This window comes from Balaenoptera physalus, assembly GCF_965194825.1.
Source record: "Balaenoptera physalus genome assembly, chromosome: 16".
NCBI lineage: Eukaryota > Metazoa > Chordata > Mammalia > Artiodactyla > Balaenopteridae > Balaenoptera > Balaenoptera physalus.
Genome location: NC_138898.1, coordinates 72672526 through 72697693, shown reverse-complemented (window position 1 = coordinate 72697693; position 25168 = coordinate 72672526). Strand labels below are relative to the sequence as shown.

Below are 25168 nucleotides of genomic sequence, written 5' to 3'. Positions count from 1 at the left end.
GAAAGCCACCCACCCATGGGCACCGATGGGCCTCAATTTCCCCCCGACTTAGGAGGTGGGGCTATCAGTTGAGACCAAGGGGACTGGAACTTTAGTAGGGGCACCTTCAGAAAACAGAAGCTTTGGGGACTTGCCCAGGGGACTCAGAGAGGGATTGAGGGGGCAGGCTTAAGAGCCCCGCTGAGATTGGAGAGCCTGCGATTGCGGACGCTCATCTTTACTCAGCTGCTGAATAGCAAGGCTGGTGGTTTTTTTGTTTTGTTTTGTTTTTTGGCCATGCCGCATGGTTTGTGGGATCTTAGTTCCCTGACCAGGGATTAAACCCGAGCCACAGCAGTGAAAGTGCTGAGTCCTAACCACTGGACCGCCAGGGAAGTCCCAAGGCTGGTGTTTGAATCCTGGCTCTGTTGACTCTCTGTCCACATTCCTGCTGCTTGACCCAGTCTCCCTGGATCCATGTGTTCATCTCCTGAAGTTCTCCCAACCTTTGGTCAACAGCTTTCTGGGGCACTGTGATAAGAATTACAACCTGGGCAGGGTTGACGGCAGAATCTAAGGAGCTAGATTTCTCTGGACATTCATTCAACGGAGCCCATCCCCCAGGAAAGTACTTAAACATGGGACTGGACCAAGAGCAGTTCAAATCCCACATCTGTGCAGCTGAGTTTGGGAGATGAGAGAAGAAACATCATGGAGGCAAGAGTATGGGCTTCGACGGGAAAGAAATAGGACTTCAAATTAAATTGGCTGTGTGATCACGGGCAAGTTACTTAACCTCTCTGAGCCTGTTTCCTTACCTGTACGGGGGAGCTAATAATACCATCTATTTCCTGGGATTGTTGTGCAGATGACATGAGATCAATAAATTAGATAGAGTGCTCTGCTTTCTAGTAAAATTGAATAATTTCATAGAACATGCCTGACCCATTTTATTGTTACTGTTGTAAACAGTGTTACTAATAAAGTCCTTCATGCATTAAATGGAGGGCGAGTTTTCTTGTCCTGGTTCTGTCATATTCCCTGTGCAAGTCACTTGGGGAAATCTCTGGGCCTCTGCTTCCTCATCTATAGAATGGAGGGGTTGAATTCCACTTCTAAGGTATCTTTCAATTCTTGACCTCTGTCACATTTCAGTGGTTACGGCCAGACATATCCTAACAGTTTCATGCTCTCTCTCAGCATGTGACCTTCCCGCCTACCATTTCAATCAAACCATTGGCCCCTCTGCCAAGGGACAGCTCAAAGTCACGCACCTGGCAAATGATTTAGGAACCTCACTTGGCCCAGGAACCTGTCAATTTAAACCATCTTTCAAAGGGAGCCTGGCTGAATCCACAGTTTAAGTAGGTTCTCCATGGATGGATGGAAAGGGAGATAAACAGATACACAAACTCCAGGCTACATGTCCTAAACAACCCTTGGCTATTTGTTAGTGTATGGATGTAGCCTAATATTTTGATTATGATCTCTGCAAACTCCACACTCTGGATAACCACGAGAACAAACAGAACTGGGTGGGAAAACGTCTACTTCTTAACGAGCCTGCCTTGAGTGCCTCATTTCAGATGCTGCCATGCCCTGCTTCCAGGGGTTATTCAGTGTCTGCTGTCTTTGCCAGCCTCGAAATCAAAGCCTTAAGGAACAAGTGAGATTTGCATCTTTTAAAAATCCTGCCAGTGAATTGTAAAAGGTGTGAATACGCTACATGTTTGTTGCAATATTTTAAAATAAATTTTAATTCATTTGAACTGTAAGAATACTTAGTCTTTTTCTATCATGTAACAGACACCATTAGATGCTGTTATCATGGTTCTCTCCCATCAGTGCTATCACAAACCTTATTAAAAGGGGCTCCAGGTGCTTCTAAAAATCTTTCCAAGATACTGAGCAGGTGAAATCCATGGTTCAAGTCCTGGCTTGGCCACCTCCAAGCTGCTGGACCTTGAGCAGATGTCCTAACCTTTCCAAGTTTCATGCCCTCATCTGCAACACAGTGACAATGACACTTACCTCATAGGGTTGTGAGAATTAAATGAGGTAATGCCTGGAAGGCACTTAAAACAGTGCCTGGCACAGACAAGAGCTCAATATTTTTTCCATGTATTTGAACAGTACAGGTTTTATGAGAAGTATTTTAAATCCCAATATTCAAAAAAATATTATCCTCTGAGCATTTGGTACTTTGGGGGAGCTAGATTCTATTCTTAAATAAATCATGTTAAGTAAAAGTTAGCTCCCTTTCTTAAGCCTTGAATTTTGAGTTTTAATAGCAAACATACAAAGGTTATGCTTTGTGGCTTCAATTCAGAAATGTCAGCACATCAAACACACGTTCAGACACACACACAGAGACACTTACTCATACAGTGTAAAGGGCAATTGGGTTTGGAGGAGAATTGTCACATGAACAGAATTGCAGCTCATTAAAGCAGTACTTGAAGCTTTTGACCTCAGCTACATAAACAATGTTTTCAGATGACAGAATTACCAAGAAACCAAGTTCTGTGAGCAGTTCGGCATTTAGACACCCAGAGGATGCGAGTAATGGTATGTGATCCAGTAACCTACGCAGTATTTTGGAAAGGATATTAAATGAAAGGCTGAATAAAGTAGAATGGGGAGAAGGGGCTCTGTTTTTTTAGTTTGCAAGATTCCAAGACTTTCCAGATGTGCAGATGCCTCAAAATTCTATGGGGCTTTATGTAAAGTGATGAGAACAGAGAATAGGTAACCAGAGCAGAAATGATTGGCATCAGCCTGTCATATGGTTGGGGCTGGAGTCTGTGAGCCTGACACCAAGGCTGGAAGGGAAGGAAGGAGGGGTGAGCCCGCTCATTATGTCTAGACAGTGTCAGATGGCCGCCCTCGATGAAAGGATGTAGGGAAAGAGATGTTTCTTAATGACTATGTCCCGTCCAACTGTACTCAACCCCTGCCCAGAGTGAAATGACGATCAGATGATCATGTCTTAGGACAAGAATAGAGCCACGCTTACTAGTGGGCAGGCCTCTGTACACACACCCTAGCACTGCAGGCTCCGTGGACTGTAATGAAACAGGGCATCCTTGTCGCCTTGTTACTTTTCTCTCACTCTTCAATTTGCTGCATCTATGCTGCCCGTTGGGTGAGTTGATCCAAGGGCTGCCTCCATGGGGTAACTGGAGCCTTGAGCCCAAGGTCTGTGTCCCTACCTCATTTTCAGGGTGAGCCCTGCGTTAGGTGTCATGGACACCACTGGACGTCACCGAGGCAATTCATAATGATATACGAACGCCATCGAAATCTCAATCAGGCGTTTTGATTTAAACACCTTATGCTAGCCTACCGTGCACTGTGACATTATAGCACCACATACCACAAATTCTCCCATAAGACATGCTCACCCGCGGTGCGGCCTCAACACACCCTCCAGGACAGCACAGCCACATTCCAAGCTGATCATCAGACAGCACCTCCCACCTGGATTAGCGCGAGAGTCTCGTAACCCATCTCCTGATTTCACCCCTCCCCCCCCATAACAGTCAGATCAAGATACTGCTCTGCCCATCTTAGCTGGAGTAAAAGCCGCAGATCCTCAATGGCCTGTACCCTCTGCCCCTCCCGCGGCCTCTCTGATCTCATCTCCTTTTACTCTCTCCCTTGCCGGCTCAGCTCAGCCACCTGGACTCTCTGCTCTTCCCTGAACGTGCCAGGCCAGCTCCTGCCCCAGGGCCTTTGCACCTGTTACTACCGCCAAAACCACTCTCTCCCCCAGATATACACATGGCTCCCTCCCTCCCCCACCTTCTTCCCATCTTTGCTGAAATGTCACTTTCTCAGTGAGGCTTTCCAACGACCCTATTTAAAACTGACGTCTCTGTGACCCTGCTCTCCCAATCCCCATCCTTCCATAATGCTTAGCAACTTCTGACATAGTCACGGATTTCTATGTTCATTATTTGCCCACTCCCTCTAGAATATACAGAGATTTTTATTTTTATTGCTGTGTCTCCAGGGCCTAGAACAGCACCTAACATCAATAAACACCTGCTGAATGGTTGACCCATAACGTCCCCACTAGAGGACAGAACCAGAACGCGCTGCTTCTCAACCCACCACACGCCCAGCCACATACTCCGCCCCTCCACCACAAACCAGCACCTCCCATCCGCCGCACACTGACCTACAGCACCCTGCCACGCGTCCCAAGCCACATTCCAAGCACGTTCTGTACTAACACATATAGACCCCTTCAGCACAGCCCTCACCATGCCACACGGCACACTGACTACAGCAGGATCCACCAGTCAACTCACTGGCTGGTGGGACCCCACAGAACCATGGTGTAGCCCCTGCTACACCGTGGTCCAGCAGCATCCTCTCACCTGGGATCATGGTAGAAATGCAGCATCTGAGGCCCTACCCCAGACTGGTTGGATCAGAATCCACAGTTTAATCAGACGCCCAAGAGACTCTGTATGCACATTAAAGCTTAAGAAGCTCCGCTAGGCTGCATCATGGCACCGGTAGCGTTGGCTGGGCAACGACAGACTGCGGAAGTCACAGCCCCCTGCATCCAAAGTCCAACAATTCATGCATTGCGTCATCAGATCCTTCATCACACAACCAAACGATGCCATGACAGATACAAGTCAGCGCCCAAATTACAGCCCTTTATAAAAAGGGTAGCTTACACAACAACCAATTTATTTGAGACACACTGCTGTACATGAGAAAAACACCCTGTGCTCTAATATATATCCCTAAAGAATCCAGTATGTTCCTCAGCCCAGTGATTGCAGCAGCCTATTTGACAGCCTTTCATTTAATCACTCATTTATTCAGTAAAAATGATTAAGCACATGTTATGTGCTCAACCTTATGCTAAGCACTGGGATCCAACCCTGAAAAAGACAGTCGCAATCTTTTAGTCTCGTCAAAAAGACAGACCTTACACTGAACAAGTCATTACGACAAAGTGTGATGAGTTTGTTGATGGGACACTAGCAGATGATCCCTACTCAGGAATCGACAAGAGCCTCCCTGCGTGGGTGACGGTCTACCGATTTGATGAGGAGGAAGGAGGGAGGCACCAGGAGGATGGGGGATGGAGGGAGCACGGGAAGGCTTTGGGGTTTCCAGGTGGCTGGCTCCACGTGGGGAAAGCCAGGAAGGGAAGGGAAGGCACTGCATGTTTGAGGAACTGAACGACAGTCAGAAATGCCAGTTCTTGTAGTAAGGAGTCTGGGGAGGCAGCAGAGACTGGACCTGGGGAGGTTCTAAAAGCCATATATGCTAAGGAGCAATAGACATTATCCCGGGGCTGGCAGACAGCCATCAGGGGGGTTTTAAGCAAGAGAGTGACATGATCAGATGCACGTTAAAAAAATTACTCTTGTACCCGAAACAATACACCAGGCTAATGTGTTTCAGTAGTTTCCAATGCTACTCTGCGAAGAGCTCTTGCCACAATAAAAGAGAACGACTTTAAAAATCTATTTAAAATTATTTTAATGAACGTCCAATAATAGCACCCTTCACTGATGTTTGAATATAATCCTCTGTTATTGCTCCATGTTTTTTCTTTCTCTTGCTGCACTCTATTTAATAGCATGCATGAATCAGGAACACTGACAGATACATGCATGCCTTTTAATATCCTGCGAGGCACATGGAACTCTGCACACACTCACTACGGGCCTTTCAGAAGGTGTGGGGAAGGGGAAATGTGAAATCCTTGGCGGGGGGGAGGGGCTCTAAGGCTGGCAACTGTTGTGTGAAAGGCATATGCCCAGATTGAATCAGATGAGTGGGTGGTGTATTCATTATTATGTTTATTTCTAATTCACCCGAAGAAAATCAAGGGCAGTGCCTCTTCCCCTTAGAGCTGGTTGTAGAACATCTTGAAGTCTATAGCCCAGTCCAGTCACTGTACTTTGAAAGTCATTGTTAAACCCGCATGAGGCATTTCAAGACATTGGCTGGCTGGAAACCATATCCAATATAGAACAGTTGAAGGATCCTGTTGATCATCACTAACTATTGTAATCTTTTTGTATCATCAATGATAAGAACAGCTAATTTTTCCTGAGCACCTTCTCTGAGCCAGGTTAAATATTCAAAGTATTTAACCAGTCAAAATGGGCTCTGGTTGTCAGTAACCAGTCCTAACTGGCTAAACTTCAACCTGACTTTGAGTGATCACTATCCGAGAGGTTATAAACTGACAGCCACATAGGGTTCATGGGTGTGTTTTATTTGACCTGATTTGTGTTTCATTTTTAAAACTTTTGTTGCTGACATATTTATAAAAGTAGTGAGATTTCATATGAAAATCCCAATGAGGATGGAGCAGTGCAGAGCCTGCACCCCTACACGCCCAGTGCCCGGCTCACAGAAGGTTCTCAGGAGACGGTAGCTGTTATTATCATGGATAATATAAAAAGAATACAATAATTAGTAATGAGCCACAGGATCCTCCAACTGGTCCGCTGGAGACGAACACCCGCAGAGTCCTTGAGGGCCACCAGCTCCCCTGTCTGCCCCTCTCCCCACCACTCCCACCTCCCTCACTGACATTACCTGCCTGGCCTCTGTAGCCACCTGTTCCTGGAAGGTACCACCTCTCACTCAGACTGTGTGAGAACCAGTGTCTTCCTCTTAAACAGATTTCTCTCCTTGCCACATTCCTTTGGCCTCTGTCTAGCTTCCCTGCCTGAGCTTTTGACCATGAACTCCACAGCAGTGATTCCCAGCCTGGAGTGTTTATCAGATTCACCCGGAGAGCCCCACCCCCAGGGTTTCTGATTCAGGAGGTCTGAGGCATGGCCTGAGAATTTCATTCCTAAAGTTCCCAGGTGATACTGCTGGTCTGGGGACCACACTTTGCAAAACCACTGCTCTACACGTAAAGAATGAACCTCAAATGTCAGTGGCTCAGTGCCGGTGGGGATGGGGGCATGTGCATCTTTCCTCTGGCCAAGTGAAGAGAGATCGGTCCACATTTTGAGGCCTCGTGAAGAGCCCCACAAAACCCAAGTGGGTTATGTGTGCCACCTCCAAGTTCCCAGTTTCCCGAATGGAGAATGCACTCTTCTCTTCCAGATTGCTTTTTGATCTTTTTTGATATAACGAAAGTGATGATACTGCCTATGACATGCAGGTGTACACATGGAGCAGGTGTACACACGAACCCCAAGTGTGAACATGGACATTATCTCAGGGATTGGCGCCAGCAGGACGCAACACTGTTCTGCCCCCCAGAGACTCTGCACCTAACACAATGACCAACATGTGCCAAGCCGCTAACAAAACCCATCAACCATCCCAGAGCGCCTACTGTGTACCGGGCACGTACTGAGTGCTTTATGCATTATAAGCCTCCTCTGATGGAGAAACTGTTATCATTGCTGTACTACAGACGATGCAGCAGAAGAGCAGAGAGGGGAAACGGCTCGTCCAAGTTGTCCAGATGCAGAATAATCAAGAGATGGGGGCTTCCCTGGTGGCGCAGTGGTTGAGAATCTGCCTGCTAATGCAGGGGACAGGGGTTCGAGCCCTGGTCTGGGAAGATCCCACATGCTGCGGAGCAACTGGGCCCGTGAGCCACAACTGCTGAGCCTGCACGTCTGGAGCCTGTGCTCCGCAACGAGAGAGGCCGCGATAGTGAGAGGCCCGCGCACCGCGATGAAGAGTGGCCCCCGCTCGCCCCAGCTAGAGAAAGCCCTGGCACAGAAACGAAGACCCACCACAGCCAAAAATAAATAAATTTCAAAAAATTAATTAAAAAGACACCAACATGAACCTTCAAAAAAAGATCCTGCAACAATAAAGCCTTAAAAAAATTAAAAAAGCGATGGTTTGTTGGACCCACTGTATTCACTGAGGGTCAGACACTATTAGGAATATTGTGCTCAATCCTGTGTCTGTATTTTAAGATGGATGTCGATTACCTGGAGGACAAGAGGCACCCGGAGGTGATGTCACACGGGACATGCTTGCAGGTGGAGGAGGGGCGTGTTTAGCCTGCAAATCGCAGGATTCAGGAGTATAAGGATGTGCTACAGAGAAAGAGGCTCTGGTTGATAGAGCAGGACCCAGTGATGGCAACGCTGGGGAGGCTGATTTGATATCAGTATACATGTTGGCAACAATGAGAAGGACCACAGTGTGGAACTGGCTGCCTCTAAAAGGACCCTGTATCTGAACACCAGGAAGTGTCCAGAGAGAAACAGGATTCATCAGGGATGCTGTGATTCTAACCATTTGGGATGTGCAGGACTGGCGAGATGACAGAAGCAGCTGGGAGGCTTTCTTAAACTACGTGTCCTTTGCCCCGGGCATCCTGGTGTGCCTCTAACGGAGTCAGACGCTCTGAATCCTGGCTTCCTCACACACTGGCTGAGTGACCTTGGACAGAGCACTTAACCCCTCTGTGCTTCCATTTCCTCTTCCATTACATGGAAGCACCTGCATAATAGGTTGTCTTGAGGATTTAATCAGATGCTATGTGTGAAGTGTTTAATATGGCCAGATAAGTGGCCAAGAAATTAATAATAATGATATCAAAACAAGCACCATTATCACTGTCGTTTTCTTCGTCTTAACATCTGAGACCCTCACAGTTTCAGGTCTCGATGACAATGTTTATGGTCACTTTTCAGCCTCAGTCGGTAGTTTTACAACCCATAATAAAGTTACCAGGTCTCCGCTGTACTTAATCTAACAAAGAAATATCCTCCCAGTAGAACCCCGATTAATTCAGGTGCAAACTCCTCCTCCCTGCCGAGTCTTCGGGGATGGAAGCACTACCGTGTGCACACAACTGCAGGAAATGTGAGACCTTTACTATTCTATTATAACAGTTCTCTGAGAGCTATCTCTATGCCCAGAGCCTCCAGGAGGGCTACCAGCACGTCACTCATTCTGGTTCGCCTTGGGTGGGAGCTGGCTGGTGGCTCTGTCTTCTTTACTGACTCAGATGGAGTGTATATTTCAGAATTAAATTTAAATACTGTTGAGATACACAGCATGACCTTTTCAACGTCAGTATGAAGAGAAAATGACACAGTTGAACCAAGGAAAGAACGAGGGCAAAATTAGATTCTTTATCACTGTCCAAAAATGGATTTGAACTCTGCCCACCTAAGAACCATTCCCCAAAAGCTGCCAGCTCGGACAGTTACAAGAATTGAAAAGAGAAAACAAAAACTCGATGTCCATGGTCTTTCCCACATTTATAGAGGCCGTGTGGATGGAAATTTCCATGTTCGTACCCACTGCCTTTGAGTATAAATGTGAGCACGCATAAATCGAGGTCCACCCTCGGAGGACACCGGGGCACACGCATCGGAGGGAGAAAGAGCACATTATGACGCGGACCCCACAACCAGAGAGAACGGTTTACTTACGGCTTTCGGCTTATACGGGGGTTGAATCTCTTTGCGTTCAAGCTTCTCCCAGTCAATATACCGGAAAAACGCGTGCTCTTTGATGTCACGTTCACCTTCAGGTCCACAACCCAGACGTTTGCCCGGGTGTTTCGTCATCAGCTTCAAGAGAAAGAGAAACATGGAATTTAATGAATTTCAGAAGAGGAAACGTGGGACTCTCAGAAATGATCACTCCTATGAATTAGGGGAGACAGCGCGAGGAAGAGTCCCAAATAATCTTTATTTTTTGCTTTTCATCCAAGCAGTAATTTCCTAGCCAGGTCTGTCTAATAGGAGGACCCGACAGCAGTGTCTGTTGTTCCCTGTCCCAGAACAAGATCCCTGATGGTTAATCAAACCTCAGCCTGAATGTGGCCCTGAACTTCAAGTTAGAAATGTCACATGATTGGGGCTTCCTTGGAGGCGCAGTGGTTGAGAATCTGCCTGCCAATGCAGGGGACACGGGTTTGAGCCCTGGTCTGGGAAGATCCCACATGCCGCGGAGCAACTAGGCCCGTGAGCCACAACTACTGAGCCTGGACGTCTGGAGCCTGTGCTCCGCAACAAGAGAGGCTGCGATAGTGAGAGGCCCGTGCATTGCGATGAAGAGTGGCCCCCGCTTGCCGCAGCTAGAGAAAGCCCTCGCACAGAAACGAAGACCCAACACAGCCCAAAATAAATAAATAATTAATTAAAAACTTAAAAAAAAAAAAGAAATGTCACTTGATTCATTTTGATTTATGAATGAGGTTTATGCAGTTACTGATGCATGTAATGAGAACAGTTTCAATATCTTCAAATTCCCCTCCTGCCACCACGAGGAAACTGTGGAGTTTGACCAAAGCAAAGGGCACGTTCATTCAGATAATATTTGCATTTCTCAGTAAAGCACTTGTGAAAATGACAAGTCAGAAGAAAAAATATTAGTCAAATGGACCCAAGTTTCAAGTAATTACTTTCCAAAAGCTCATTAAATAGTCAAAACCTAGCCCAGCTCATTTCTCTTGTATCACACATTACAGTAAACTCCGCTGAGGTTTCTTTGGTGTCCCATTTAAATTACTTAATTATCAAAACCCTCCATCTTTGGGTCTCTGAGCCAGTGCTAAATAACAAGATGAATAGATGCTCTAAGATGAAACCAGACAGGTTTCCTCTTGTAAATGAATCCAAAGCAGCATGAAAATATCTCTGATCTCAAGACTTCAGCAAATGCACAGAGAGTAAAGACGGAGGAGTTGATGATTAATTAAAAAAAAAAAAAAAAAAAAGATCGGCAAGAGGCCATCAAAAGAAGAAACAAAACGACTGGAACATACAAGACCAAGAAGCTTCCCAGAGCTGACCTGACACCAAGTAGCCCATGACGGTAGACTCCTTAGATTTTTGCCCAGGGCTTCAGGATTATGGGGGGAGGGATGAATCCAGCAATTCACACCTACTCTGTTGGACATTTAGCTCAGCCTGATTCTTGCTACAGATAATTTGTCATCAGAAGCTACCCTCCTACACACACACACACATACACACGCACACACACACACACACACAAGCACATACTTTCCCTGTATGCTTTACCTTCCAGGGGAAAAATAACTGGGCACTTATGTTCTAAGCTACTTCTTTATTTATATATTATATTCCTGGTCTTACCTGATTCTCACAATAACCCAATGAGTTGGGTGTATTACTTTTTACCATTTGAGTGACAAGGCAACTGACACAGAGATAGTAGATGGCAGAGCTGGGACTGGATCTCACCTCTGCTGACCTTTAAACCTTGCGTTTTTAGAGAAATAGATTACATGTGGTTCCCCAGGGATATGTGTGGCCTGGCTTGGTCAGGAAAAGTTTATGGAGGGCAAGGAAATTGGGCCAAGCCTTGACATTTGTATAGGATTAGGATGGCAGGAAAGAAAGGGTTACGAGGTCTTGGTTAGCACAACCAGTAACCCTATCAATAACGGCTTCCGTGTCCTGAGCGCTCCCTGTGTGCCCAGGCTCTGTGCCAAAGGCTTCTCAGCTGTAACACATCACTCTTTCATCTCCACAACAACACTTTCAGGCCTCAGAAACTATTATCCTCATTTTCCACATAAAAAAACTAGGTCCTGAAAAGTAGTCACCTACTCAAGATCACACAGCTAACCAGCAGAACTATGCTTCGAACAGATCAGACTGACCCAGAGTCTTGAAGCTCCACCTTACAGTTTCTTCTTGTTTTCACCCTAATGTGTGGCCAATTGGGGCATCTGTCTGCTTTAAGTTTGTACAAAGTGGGAATGGTGATCTGAGCAAACGTATACTAATTTTTTTTTTATGGTGGAAAATAGGGTCTTTAATGGGATGGAAAATAGGACATTTTCAATTGGAATGGCACTGTTTTCAAAAACCTAGCTCACCTTCCATGTAGGCAGGAGAATGCCAGGCGAAGGAAAACCACTGCAGAAAACACCCAGCACTAATGCGAGGCTCTGCTCAGCTCCTGCACGCTGAACTCCTGTGCCCAAAGCCAGCCATGCAGACAGCTGGACTGAATCACTCTTCCGATCTCTGATCACCTCCCAGACAGATCCCCTGGGGCCCACGGTTCAGGAGGAAGCATTTGGCTGTTCACTTGAGCATTACCCCTTCTCTGGAGCATCAACCTTGAAGAAAAAGCCCACATGGGCCTCAGCCGACACAACTCAGAAAGCTCCCCAAACCCAAGAGTAAGAAAGTCACCCTCGTTAATCCTGAAGGTTATGGGTCTGAAATTAATAGAAATCTGCTCTACCAGGGAAACTGCTAATTGGAGCTGAAGCTGAATGCAGCTGACCTGGAAAACCCTCTCCTCCATGACCCACTTAGAACCCCAGCTGTCTAAGCAGGCAGAGCTGTGAAGGAGAAGGTCTTGAGCATGTATTGAGCACCTACTATTGTGCCAACACCATGCAAAACGCTTAGCTCTTCTGTTACGTCATTTAACACTCTCCAAAACTCTGTTTAATGAGGATTAATATTCCATTTTTGGAGATAAACAGAAGCTCACAGATGCAAAGTAATGTGCTCAAGACCACGCACCTAGGAAGTGAAAGGGTTGAAATTTGCAAATGGTCTTGAGCTCCAAAATCTGCCACTTTAAAAATCCCCGTCTCGGGAGATGCAAGCTCAAAAAACAAGAGGAGGCTAGCATGTAACATAGCAGTGCCAGCATTAGTAATAGTGGGAGTAATAACCCAAGGGTTTTAGAGCAGAGTGCCAGACTCTCTTCTAAGTGATTTCCTTGTATTAACTCATCTAGTCACCAGAGAACCCTATGTGCAATCCCATAGGTGTGTCCTGTAGACAATCTGTAGATGTAGTTGAACAACTTCCCGGTTGTCATAGGGCTAATAATGCTGGGATTTGAACTCACATGGGGATTTTTGCCCAGAAAAATCAGGATAGGAGAGGGCACATTCTATCTAAAGAGACCTTGGCTTCCAATTCAGCTGACTGATGCCTTACAGGAATGACGGACCAGCATGGAGAGATCAGATTTTTTCAAGAGAAACTGGACAGCTGAATGTTGATGGGAAATCCCCTCATCTTTAAATGTTGGCAATTATTAAACAAACTGAGAGCTCATGTATGACCTCCTCCCTCTCCCCAACCCCGTATAATGTCTACAGAGGTTTGCCCTGGCCTTGTTCTATGCCCTCTCTTTGCCAAAGGGCCTCGCTTAAGCTCCTAATGAACCTCTCCATGCTCTGTTCCTCATCTTCCCTCTCCCTGCCTCATACCCTCAAAAACTATTTTCAACCTATAAATTTTAAGATGTTAGGGACTGAGATGAATTCACATATGTTCTCCCCAGGGATATTTGCATCCTAACCTATGCAGCTGACACACAAAGCTTAGGTGATGCACTGAGAGTGGGAATTTAGGCAGCACGGCAAGGTGCTTCTAGATCGAGGGGCTGGTCCAGCTGCTATAAACCACCTGAGTCTTCAGCTTTCCTTCACCCAAGCCAGCTCACATGCTGTCTGATGGGTGAGGAAGGGCAGGGCTGGGTTGGGCAATGGGAAATCTGCAAACACTCCGAGAATCTAGGACTGGCGGCCCTGGTTTATCCAGACACACAGGTGGGCATGCTCTAACGCTGAGAATGCACTGGTACTGCTGACTGGTGGGAGGGAAAACTTTATAAAGGCAGCATCCCTGGGCCCTGTTCTCTAGGGGTCTCTCAGTGTTGCTTTCATACTTCCATCAGTTGAAAAGTTACCACATTTGGTTAAGATACTTAAAGGCAGTGGTTTTCTAGTGACTTTTTTTTTTTACAATACAGATGCCCAGATTTACTCTCTGGGGTGAGGCTGAGGTATGTGCTTTCTGAAAAAGCACTTCAGGTCATCCTGATGGCACCAACGGGGAGGACCCCTGGTCTCCAGGGACTCACCCAGGTCACTGTGAGCACATCCTGGCCGAACACAAGATGCATAACAAGCAATCCTTACCCCAAAACATGTGTCCTGCTTTGTTCACAGGTGCAATTTGCATACATCACAATGTACAAATGTGCGAATTTTTCAGCCATTTGTGGGTTGGGGAGGGAGTGCGGGTTTGGGGACACTCAGTTTGGGTCAACTTATCTAGAGAATTCCTTAAACTCAATACTGCTTGATAGTTTCTTAGGACAAAAGTCACACGCTCCTAGTATTAACTAAACACGTAGGCCCCAGCGCAGAGTGAAGCTGACGGATTCGTGCCGCAGAGCTCTTGCGTACCTGCCCCTGGGTTCCAGCTCTTTGGCAAAAGTCTCTGTGCTTCCTACCTCGTTCATCCCATTAGCATTTCCCTGTGCTGCCTTAGGGCCCGGAGCCCAGGCAGCAGCACGATGCTATCTGCAGGCAGTCCTTCACGGTGCTTCCGTGCAAATGAGAAAAAAGCTCCCTTTCCTCTGGGCGGTAGCAGCTCTGTACCAGGCTCACAGGCTGGCAAGTGGGGTGAGGGGTGGAGTTCAGCCTCCACTGCCCCTCCCCCACCCTGGGCAAAGCATCCTTGCGCAGGGCACAACCAGCACCCCTGTAGGTGGCGGTCCTGGCCGCAAGCTGTAAGGGGCTCACTCACCCCTTTGCAGATGGCCACAGCTTCCTTGGACATGGACTTTGGATAAGCCACGTTGTGTTCCATGATAGACTGGAAGAGTTCATCTTCATCCTCCCCTTCAAAGGGTGCCTGTGGGACAGAGGATAGGGTGGGAGAAGGAGTCCTGCCTGAACCTCCCCCAACTGCCCCAAAACAACATGCGCTGCTCCCTGGGGGCCACAGCGAGGCCACACTCAGGGATTCCAGGGAGAAGATAAGGAAAACTGGTGAACAGACTAGGGTAATAACCCCAAGGTCATGGAAGTCATAGAGGTTCAGATCTATGAGCTGGTATCAAGCTGACACTTTCTCGTAAAGAAACCATGAGGATGGGGAAGGGGGAGGACTTTCCTTACAAATCACTTAAAATTCAATTACCTGCCCAGCCAACATCTCATACAGCAGGACTCCGAATGCCCACCAATCCACGGACTTCCCATAGGGCTGATAAGCAATTATCTGGAAAACAGAAGGCATCTGTCAGGGAGACTGCAGGTTCTTGCAGCGGCTGAGACTGAATATGCGCTTCTTTTACAATAAGAGTGGAGCATCCCTGGGGGCAGGGTGGTGGGGGGAGAGTTCTTCCTTTGCCTGTCACCTGCCTATTGTGAAAGATTAAATTGGCTGTCACAGTCCCAGATGTGGGTCTCTGTCAAAGAGTCAACAGGGAGCCCAGTGTCCACCCAAGCTGTTTCTTTACCTTAGGAAGATGGATATCCAGAGATACCCGCAGGCGGGGAAAACATCTGTGGATGTCACATTGCCTTTTTAAAGCACCTAGTATGGTTGTGTTATTTTAAATTTTAATACAGTGAGCGTGGCATTTTAAAGAAGAAAACCCATCTTCGTTTCTCATTCCTAAAGTAATAACATTTACACAACAATGTGAATATATTTAAGGCTACTGAACTGTATGCTTAGAACTGGTTAAGATGGTAATGTGCTTTTTTGCCAAAATTAAAAAAACTTTTAAGTTAAAAAATGTAATAGCATTTATTACTATTTTACTATTTATTGAAAAATATAGATAAGCTAAGAGAATGCAATTAAAATCACCCATAATCCTTTATCAAGAGAGAAATTATGATTGATATTTGGTCTATTTCCTTCTAGGTTTTTTTCTATTAATATATATTAAGCTCTGTGTGTAGGTATGTGCTTTACATAAATACTTTAATGTGGAATTTTAATAAAGTATTTTATTCATTTAGCATTTCCATGCTAATATCTGCACATCAACATAATCAGCTTTTACCTCTGCATAATGTTCCATTGGATGGATATACTAAAATCTATTTCATCAATACCCAACTGATTAGGTTTCGTCCACATAATTAGATATCTGGACATTTGTCCAATTTTTTTTTCCTTAAGATAAATTCCTAGGAGTAGAACTGGTGGATCAAATGGTACACATAGTTTTAAAGGTTTTGCTATTTATTACCGAATTGCCAGAGCATGGCAAAGTCTAGAACAGCTGTGTGACCATCCATCAGGATGTAGGGGTGTAAAACTAACTGTATCAAAGGGATTAGAAGGTGATACAGCAAAGGTTAAGGGCTGAGGATTGAGGGCCAGACAGTCCAGACTTGGAATCCTGACTGCTGTTTCCCAGCGTGTGACCCCGGGGGAAGTTACTTAACTTCTCTAAGTCTCAGTCTCCTCATCTACCAAATGAAGTTTATAACAATATCTCTGTCATAGGGTTTTGTGAGGATGAAAGAGAAATATGTGCCTCTCACTTATTATGCCCTCGAAATGTCAGCTATGACTCAAAAGTTCTCTAATTCGGTCATGGTTTGTTTTACTCAACACATGTGTCTGAGCAACCTTGGCTATAAAGTAACTGTCCGTTTATCCAATTCCATCTCCCACCTCGGCTTCTGCCCTGAAATCAGAAGTGTCCTCTGAGGAGAACTGACCTCAAGGGATGAAGAGAAAGCTTTCTGGGAGAACACCTATTGCAAGTGTTTCCACACTTTTAAAGTACTTCATGTCTCCTTCGATCCTCATGACAACCTAACAAGTTAATCCTTTTACAAAGGGAAATAGAGCCTGCGGGAGGTGAAAGAAGTAGCCGGAGGCGATGGGGTTAGTTAATGGCAAAGCAGGGGGAAAGCTGCCCTGAGTTTATTCCTCTCACCAGCGGGCTGTGAGCTGGAGGAGGATGCAGCTTCCCCAGTAACACAAGTCGGGGCTCGTGCTTGCGGCATCATGAGCACCCGGGAACTTTTGAAAACCACAGATGTGGAGGCCCACCCTGCAGGGATTCTGATTCCATGCATCTAGGGTGATGCCTGGACATCCCCACTTTCAAAGCTCCCCAGGTGACTGTTTACTTTTTGGCAGCAGGACTTGTGAACCAGAGATCATTGAACTCATGGCAGATCAAGGAATTGTGTCTGATGTCCTAATCAGCAAAATGATAATAAAGCAATGTATGTCACATGCGGATAACTCCATTGGGTCCTAATAAAGGATTAAGCGCTTAAAGGATTACTTTCCAATTCCTCAAGTAATACACAAATACATTTACCTCGTGAAAAATTTAAACAGTACACAGATTAAGCTAAATTCCCCCTTTACGATGGCCTTATCCTCAGAGGTAACCAATGTTGTAAAATCAGTCTGTAATCTTCCAGATTTTCTATACTTCTGCATGCATATCTACATACTCATAAGAAACATACAGCAGTGTTCTGTGTATTAGTGCTATTTTCCAGAAATGGTGTCATATTGTATTTATCATTCTGTAACTTGCTTTTTTTCTCTCAATGATATTTCCATATCTGCATATACAGATGCCTAATAGTATTCTGTACTATAAATCATTCAGTATATTGCCCATCCCTTAACCAACAAACATTGTTCAAGGTAGTGCAGACAGGTGTGCTCTGATCTTTGTAAGGGCTGAACAATATTTCTTTTTTTTAAATTTATATTTTATTTTATTTTTATTTTTATTTTTTGCTGTGTTGGGTCTTCATTTCTGTGCGAGGGCTTTCTCTAGTTGCGGCAAGTGGGGGCCACTCTTCATCGCGGTGCACGGGCCTCTCACTATCGCAGCCTCTCTAGTTGCGGAGCACAGGCTCCAGACGCGCAGGCTCAGTAGTTGTGGCTCACGGGCCTAGTTGCTCCGCGGCATGTGGGATCTTCCCAGACCAGGGCTCGAACCCGTGTCCCCTGCATTGGCAGGCAGATTCTCAACCACTGCGCCACCAGGGAAGCCCTGAACAATATTTCTTAATATGAAATGTAGCACTGTTCCTTTATTGATCGTCTTTGAGGTTGCCTTCCGTTTTTCAATATTTTTTTGTTAAGATTTTTTTGATGTGGACGACTTTTAAAGTCTTTACTGAATTTGTTACAATATTACTTCTGTTTTATGTTTCAGTTTTGTTTTTTGGTTTTTTTTTTGGCAGCGAGGTGTGTGGGATCTTAGCTCCCCGACCAGGGATCGAACCTGCACCCCCTGCGTTGGAAGACAAAGTCTTAACCACTGGACCGCCAGGGAAGTCCCTATTTTTCATTATTAAAAATAGTGCTGCAATGAAGAAAGGACTTCGAACACATATCTTTCCACTTATGGAGTGTGTGTGTGTGTGTGTGTGTGTGTGTGTGTGTGTGTGTGTTGCAAACTAGATTCGTAGAAGAGGAACAGCTTTGGTAACAGAGTATGCAGGTTTTAAATTTAGTGCCAAGCTACTTAGTGACATGGGGCCTCCCATCACCATTGTTACATATGAAGCCTTAACAGTCAAGAAAAGAGGAATTCTAGAATGTCCATTTCCAAGACTCTATGCCAAGCTCTCAGTTCCTTTCCATAAAAATCCAGTAACAGATTGCAGAATGCCACCTTTCTGAGCACCAATTCAGAGAAAAAGGAAGGCTATCATCTGGCACAAATTTTTGTACCATGACACACTGGGGAAATCCATTCTGCAACTGACCGTTTCCTTTGGGAAGGAACAGGGAGGCACTAAAATAAATCTTCACACTTTCATTTATATCTTAATCATAGGAAGAAAAATTCTGAGTCTTTTAGGATTTAGCACAACTACTGCATACCTATTAGTACACAGATCCTGTGTCATAAGTCAGTCCAGAGAATCAATCAATCCCTTCCCCCCTCCCCCTCCCTCCCTCCCTCCCCTGAACAAATGTTTCAGTGTCATAATTAGGAGGTATCCTATGGCCATGAGCCATAGCAGCTTGATGAAGAATGTTACTGATGTGTGGTGGATGGTTCTTTTGAGTTTTATTTAAATTTTCTCCCAAACGTTGATGTATTTTGGGCCTGAGCTTCTGGATGTGTGCTAAGCTAACTTTCATGTGTGATCGCAAAGGAATAATTTAGAGGACAGGAGAAGGACCAGCCTGAGGTTTGCTTGTCAGGTACCCCCTGAACCTTTCCCAGCTCCTATGTGGCCACCTAGGGCCCCGGGGAGACATCAGTACATCAACACAACACAGACACACCTTAGGGGTTGGCATCAGCTCACCTCAGGGGCGATGTAGTCTGGAGTGCCACAGAAGGTCTTGGTTGTCACTCCGTCCCAGATGTTTTCCTTACACATGCCGAAATCAGCGATCTTGATGTGACCCTCAGAATCCAGCATCACATTGTCAAGTTTCAGGTCTCTGTGCAGACAGAAGATTTAGAGATTTAATTAAATGCTATTTATTTCAAGTCAACCAACAGCCACTCATTATGCACCAGACACTACAGCAGGGGTGTTGGGGGCACAGCCATGGGTACGACCCAGCCCTTGCCCTCCAACAGCTTATAATCTGGCAGGGAGATACAAGGGTGCACAAACCCCTGTGCTTTGCTTTTCCTACAGAGCCAACTGTGCCAAGCGTCTCAGAAGGACACAGTGAGACAGCAGCTCTGAGAAGAGTGATCCACAGACAGCTAAATAAAGGGCAGAGCATCCACAGAAGCTTCCTGTATCCAGAAGCATCTCCAGAGTTGACCTCTGCAACTTCAGGACCGCTTACATTTCGTAGGAAGATATGTTTTACACAAAATTTTTATTTTTAAAAAATCTCTGAAGATCATGGAGAAAAAAACGGATTGAGAGCATCTTATTTAACACCAAATGCCCCAAGCTCTCCTAAGCCAGTTCCTAGGCCATGAACCCAGGAGTTTCTACTGACTCTTTCAACCAAAAAATATGTGTTGCACACCTACTATGTGACAGGCACTATGCTTTGAGTGAGGTATATACTACAAACAAGATAAACAAGCATCCTGCTCTTGTTCGGATTAAATTCTAGTAGAGGGGAAAAGACAATTACCAAGTATTCAAATCTATAAGCATGCTTATTATAGCTTCTGATGGATGGTACCAAGGAAATAAAAAGAATGAGATGGACAGGAACTGAAGGAGGTTACTGTAACAGAGTGTCAGGAGGGTGTCACCTCCATGGAGTGATGTCCTAAATGGCACGGGCTACACTCCCATTCTTTTATTTCATCCGTGTTGATGAGGAGAGTTTGATGTTTGGGGACCCTTGCACACTCCCAGTGTATCCGAAGACTCCAATATCATCACACTTTCCTCCTCCCTAAACATTGACTCCAATGTCATCACATGTTGGTGTTTCAGCATCAATGAGTAGGGACAATCTATGGGCCAGACTTCCTCAATCCCATTAGAAATCCAACTTCTTCAGAGGTAAAGGGATCTACTGTTCAGTTCAGATCTCTCCTTTAAATCATCTTCCCTGGGTGGTGGACATCTGTGGCTTCTGCCTATTCTAGCATCCTGGGGTGAGAGCATCCTACTGTTCCTTTGAAGAACCACCTTCCCTTATTCTCAAGCCATTCTCAAGCATCCTAATATTCCTTTGAAGGACCATCTTGCCTGATTCTCAAGAACCACCTTCCCTGATTCTCATGGTTGGTGATGCTGCCCTTAACTTCTGGTTCGAGGAGTGGTCATGTGGCCCTGTCCTGGCCAGTGGAAATGCTGCTGGTCACAGTGACTGGTTCAGGAATGGCCACGTGACCCACTATGAGCTACTCAAAGCCCCTGAACATCAACATCAGCCCTGGCATTGTCGCTGATACCATCAGGTAAGAGATAAGCTCTTTTTACATTGGGATTGCTCAGGTGGTAGACAGTAAGTCTAGAAGTGCCAGGGGTCACAGATGGAGGGAAGAAAGCTAGTATAGATAAAGCAGAACTAGAGAAAGAGAATAAACGCTCATAACATCATTTGAGCCACTGGATCCATCCAGGCCTGAAGTGAGATCTGCCTCCTGGACTTTTCAGTTATGTCAGCCAGAAAAGGCCTCCTTTAACGTAAGTTAGTTTGAATGGAGTTGCTGTCATCATCTTCAGCTAAACGAATACAACCTGAAAATATATCCTGGCATCTACTATCTGTGTCTGTGAGGTCTCTTCATCCAAGGGGAAGCTCACTTGCACCCCAGTGTTTACCAACAGCAACATTCCACGATCTCTGGTGCTGTCCGTGGTGCTACCCACATCCAGCCTTCATGCTTCTCTACAAGCCACAGAGGTCTCTGAAGGCCAGCTTGGAACTTAGAAAAGCTGACTTTGCAGAAACTTGTTTCACCTAAACATACCAGGTCTGCATGTGATTTGATTGACAGAGATCCATGACATTCCCCTCAGCTTGACCACATGCCCCCAAAGAGGCAGCTGGGGCAACTCTGGAAGTGAGGACATCTTCGTCTATTATAGAAAAGGAGCTTCAGGTGCTAAAGGCCAGCAGGTCATGGGGCTGGAGCACGCCCCGGTCATATTCACTGTCACATAATAGTGTTTTGATAGCCCACTCCATTCTTTTGTTTAATGTAATAAATCCTCATTTCTGCTTCTAAAGGGGGCTGGCCAGATGTTTCATGTTCACAAATCCATCAAGGGCAAAATCAACACACATTCTAGAGACGGCAATCTACAAATCAAACACTAAGTTTGGAAGGGTCGTTTGTCCTCCCCCCAACCAACATCTCCAGCCATGGTCCTCAGAGAGGGCAAGTCTAGCGTGATTCCTCATCCTCTTTACTTAAGAACTGTCCAAATAACTAGAGATCCAAATGAAGAAGAGGGGGATTTATAACATTTAAAGACTTTACCAACATGAAACCAATCTCTATGAAATTAAAAAACCATACATCTTCTGTCATGTAAATTTTTTTTTTACAGTTTTCACTTGATTATCAATTGCAAATACTGTCTCCACTGAAGTTCCTGATTGTGAGCAACAAAAACCAACTCTGACTATTTCAACCGAAAAAGGAATTTTTTAAAAGGGAATTGGGGAGCTCAGAGAACCTCCAAAAAGGCGGAAGAACCAGATTTGGAGGCTACACAGCCAGGAACAATGCCTAATTGCAGCACAGAGATGCGCCAGCGAAGATGCCACTGATGTCACCACTGGGCACAGACATCACCCTTTGTTCCATGAAGCCCTAACACTGGGCTCTGGATGCTGTTCCTAAGAACCGCTTCCCTCACGCCTCTGGCAACCAGACATAGCTGATTGACTATGGTCCCTCTCGATTCTACAGTCTCTGTTTTCTTGGTCACTAACTTCTAATTCAAGGTCTTCAGTGAGTGTGATGAGCATCAGAGCCTGAGTTGTGTGTCTGCTCTTCCTACAGGGAGGCTGTGAAAGTATCTGGCACGTTCAATCTTTAGAGGAGGATATGGACTCCATTCCTACTCACAAATGAAAGGGGTTCAGATGTTGAGTGGCTTAAAAAAGTGATAAATATGCCCTAAATGTATAAATAATGGAGGAAGAAAGAGAGAATGTGTCGTTAGCAGAAAAAGCTTTGCACTTAGGCACGGTCTAGCACCTAGAATGCTAATCTTTGCATTTTACGACTTGGACCAAATGGACCCCAGATCCCAATCCAGCTCCCTGCTAGACTGGAAACCTTGCCTTCAAACCCAACCCTGTTGGCAAGGACTCTAATCATTTCATCTCCTGTTTCCTCCACTGGGACTGGATTTTCTTCCAATAAACTTACAGTCCCCTGTTTGATCTTCTCAGCAACGCTTGAGTGCCTTGATTCTATTCTGGTGGAGGCCCATCTTGTATAGGAGTTAGGTTCAAATGTCAGCACATAAGGTGAAAACCATGTAGAGTGAACAATTACCCATGATCCCTGGTGTTTTGGTTAAGCACCAGCTGAAGTCACGGGCTTGAATTTAGGGGTCATGTCGTATGGAAGATAATGTGCACCTTTCAACACCAGAATTACATTCAGCACAAGATGCTCCCACCATGACAGTCAAAGGAGAAACTGGGGGAATTAGAGGCTTCACAGGTCCTGTCTCATGCATACGTGGTGACACATATTCACTGAGGACGAGCGTGGGCTGAATGACCACACAATTTACAGTTTAAATTATTATGGTTACTCTCTCTGTTTCTATTTCTTCACTGAGATCACACCGTGCCACGTAAAGCCACTTGGCTTCCTGACCTTCATTCCTCCATTCAGGAGCACACAGGCAGAGTGGGGACTCTATGCATTCCGGATTTGCTACTTCATGGAGTGAAAAAAAAGCCCCAGGACTCTGCAGGCTTCCGGCAAGGCCCTCACCTTCCATCCCTCCATCCCACCAGGGCCCATAGCCTCACTTCCAGTTTCTGCCTTGAGATCATCAGGGCTAATCTCTTTATGCCTTTTAGTCCCATATCCTTCAATTGCTTTAGGAAGACCAGGCCTCCGAGGGTCTTCCCTAACTCTTCAGACCCTAATCTCATGCTCTGTACAGAATGACAGGCAACCCACCACCACCCAGCCCACACCAGCCCCCTCCCCTGCTTGACTTTCCTCCATAGTACTTCTCACTACTCGACAGACTGTATTTGTATGATTTATGTATCTGTCTTCCACCATTGGAATATGAGTTCTACAAAGGTGGGGCTTTGTCTGTTTTCTTCACGCTGTATCCCCACCATCTAGACTAGAGGCCAGCACATGGTAGGCTTTCAATAAATGTTTGTCAAATGAATGAATGAATGAAATGGACTTTGATGACTCTTCAGGATCTTTTAAATAGACCCTCGCCCATGCCAAGTGCCCTTTGGAAGCCCCGTGCCACGCACCAGCCTCCCTTGCATAACAAACCAACGCAAGCCTGCACTGTAATGCCATTTGCATCCGTGTAGTGTAAGGAGAACTGTACACCCTGGACTCACTGACAAATAGCAGCCCCAGGCTCCATAGTCTGCTTGCATGAGATATAAAATGGAATGACTCATCCGGCTATGATCATACACTTGCTCCTGCAAAAACGGGCAAATGCCAAGTCCGGAGCTTAATCCTGTCTTTCGGGGCAAGCTACTCAGAGATCCATTTCCAAATTGTAGTTACATAGCAAAAAAAAAAAAAAAAAAGAAAAAAGGAAAGAAAAAAAGAAAGAAAGAAATTTGTTTCCTAATAATATGATCCAGAACATTCTGCCAGCCACGATGCTTTGCTTGCTCCCCAAACGTGGGGTCCACGGGTGAGAGAAAGAAGGGCTGGGTCCCCAGGGGCGAGCCTCCTCCTCTGAGGAAATGGTCTCACATTCGAGGCTCTGAACCATCACTGGAGGAAGAGCTTCTGTCACCGTATAGAGCTGCCCAAACTTTGCCAGGGCAGTGGGCAATGCTGCCTGGCAGAGCACATGCCCAAGTTAGCACTGGAGGATTCCTCCCCCACTGTGGATTCTAATTTTAAAAGCAGTTAAAGAAAGAGGCAGGGAAGGGAGGAGCTGAGAAGCCAAGGAGATGGAAAGTACAGCAGTGTTCACTTACCGGTAAATGATGCCCTTGCTCTGTAAGAAGAACAGACCGATGGCAATTTCTGCAGCATAAAATCTGAAATTAAAAAAAAAAAAAAAAAAGCAATGGAGAAATTCAAGGACACCATATGCTTGGCAACTCTCAGAATTCAATACAATATTGAACTGGGCATAGGGCATTAATGTTCCACCACAGATGGTGAACCATGCATCTCATAAAACGAAGTATGAGAGTCTGGACGGATGAACAGGGTTTAGAGAGCTATGAGGCTAAGGACAAAATGGGGTGGGCAGAGGTTCAGCAACTGCTTAGTGGAGAGGAGGCCACGGGATATGATGAACTGGCTGGAGAATGATCATTTCCGACTACAGCAGGACAACGGCTAACCTCTGCTGAAGGCTCACCATCAACCTTGCATCATTTCAGGTTAGCATCTGATTAAATCTAAATAACAATCCCATAAGGTAGGTGATACTACTACTTCCCTGTTCCTCAGATGAGGAAACTGAGGCTTAGTGACAAGAAATAACTTGACCAAGTTATACAGCTAATGAATGGCACAGCCAGTACTGGAAACAGCATCTGGCTAAAGCGTAAGCTCTTCATGAAGGCCCGGAAAGAAACAGATTTTTGAGAGAACCAGAAAGCCCCGTTACAAAGGTTGGGTGGGCCTTTGGGGAACTCTGTAAAATGTCCTGACAATGTGTCTTGTGTGATAATGGAGTGAAGGTCAGTGGTCAATTAGATGTCAGAAGTAAAAGAAGAGCCAACCCATTAGGGCTGTGCCAAGATACACAAATGGCACGACCTGGAGGCACGAGAATGCAAACCCTGCCAGAATTAGTGCTCATGACCTGGGCAGGTGGGAG

At 45.7% G+C, this 25168-nt stretch overlaps 1 protein-coding gene and 1 long non-coding RNA gene across 4 annotated transcripts in view; one reads left to right on the top strand and one right to left on the bottom strand.

The window, feature by feature from the left end:
• The window catches only part of LOC309645684, a 594963-nt gene that overhangs the window by 225947 nt on the left and 343848 nt on the right, over positions 1–25168 (top strand). The gene's annotated exons all lie outside the window — the stretch shown is intronic.
• Positions 1–25168, bottom strand: part of PRKCB (protein kinase C beta) — a 315654-nt gene that overhangs the window by 16696 nt on the left and 273790 nt on the right. For all 3 annotated transcript variants that reach the window (XM_082431039.1, XM_082431040.1, XM_082431041.1), the window contains exons 12-16: positions 24312–24374; positions 19022–19160; positions 14898–14978; positions 14502–14609; positions 9390–9530 (exon numbers count right to left, since the gene is read on the bottom strand). In XM_082431039.1, coding sequence (XP_082287165.1) covers positions 9390–9530; positions 14502–14609; positions 14898–14978; positions 19022–19160; positions 24312–24374 — 532 coding nt within the window. The remainder of the gene's footprint in view (positions 1–9389; positions 9531–14501; positions 14610–14897; positions 14979–19021; positions 19161–24311; positions 24375–25168) is intronic.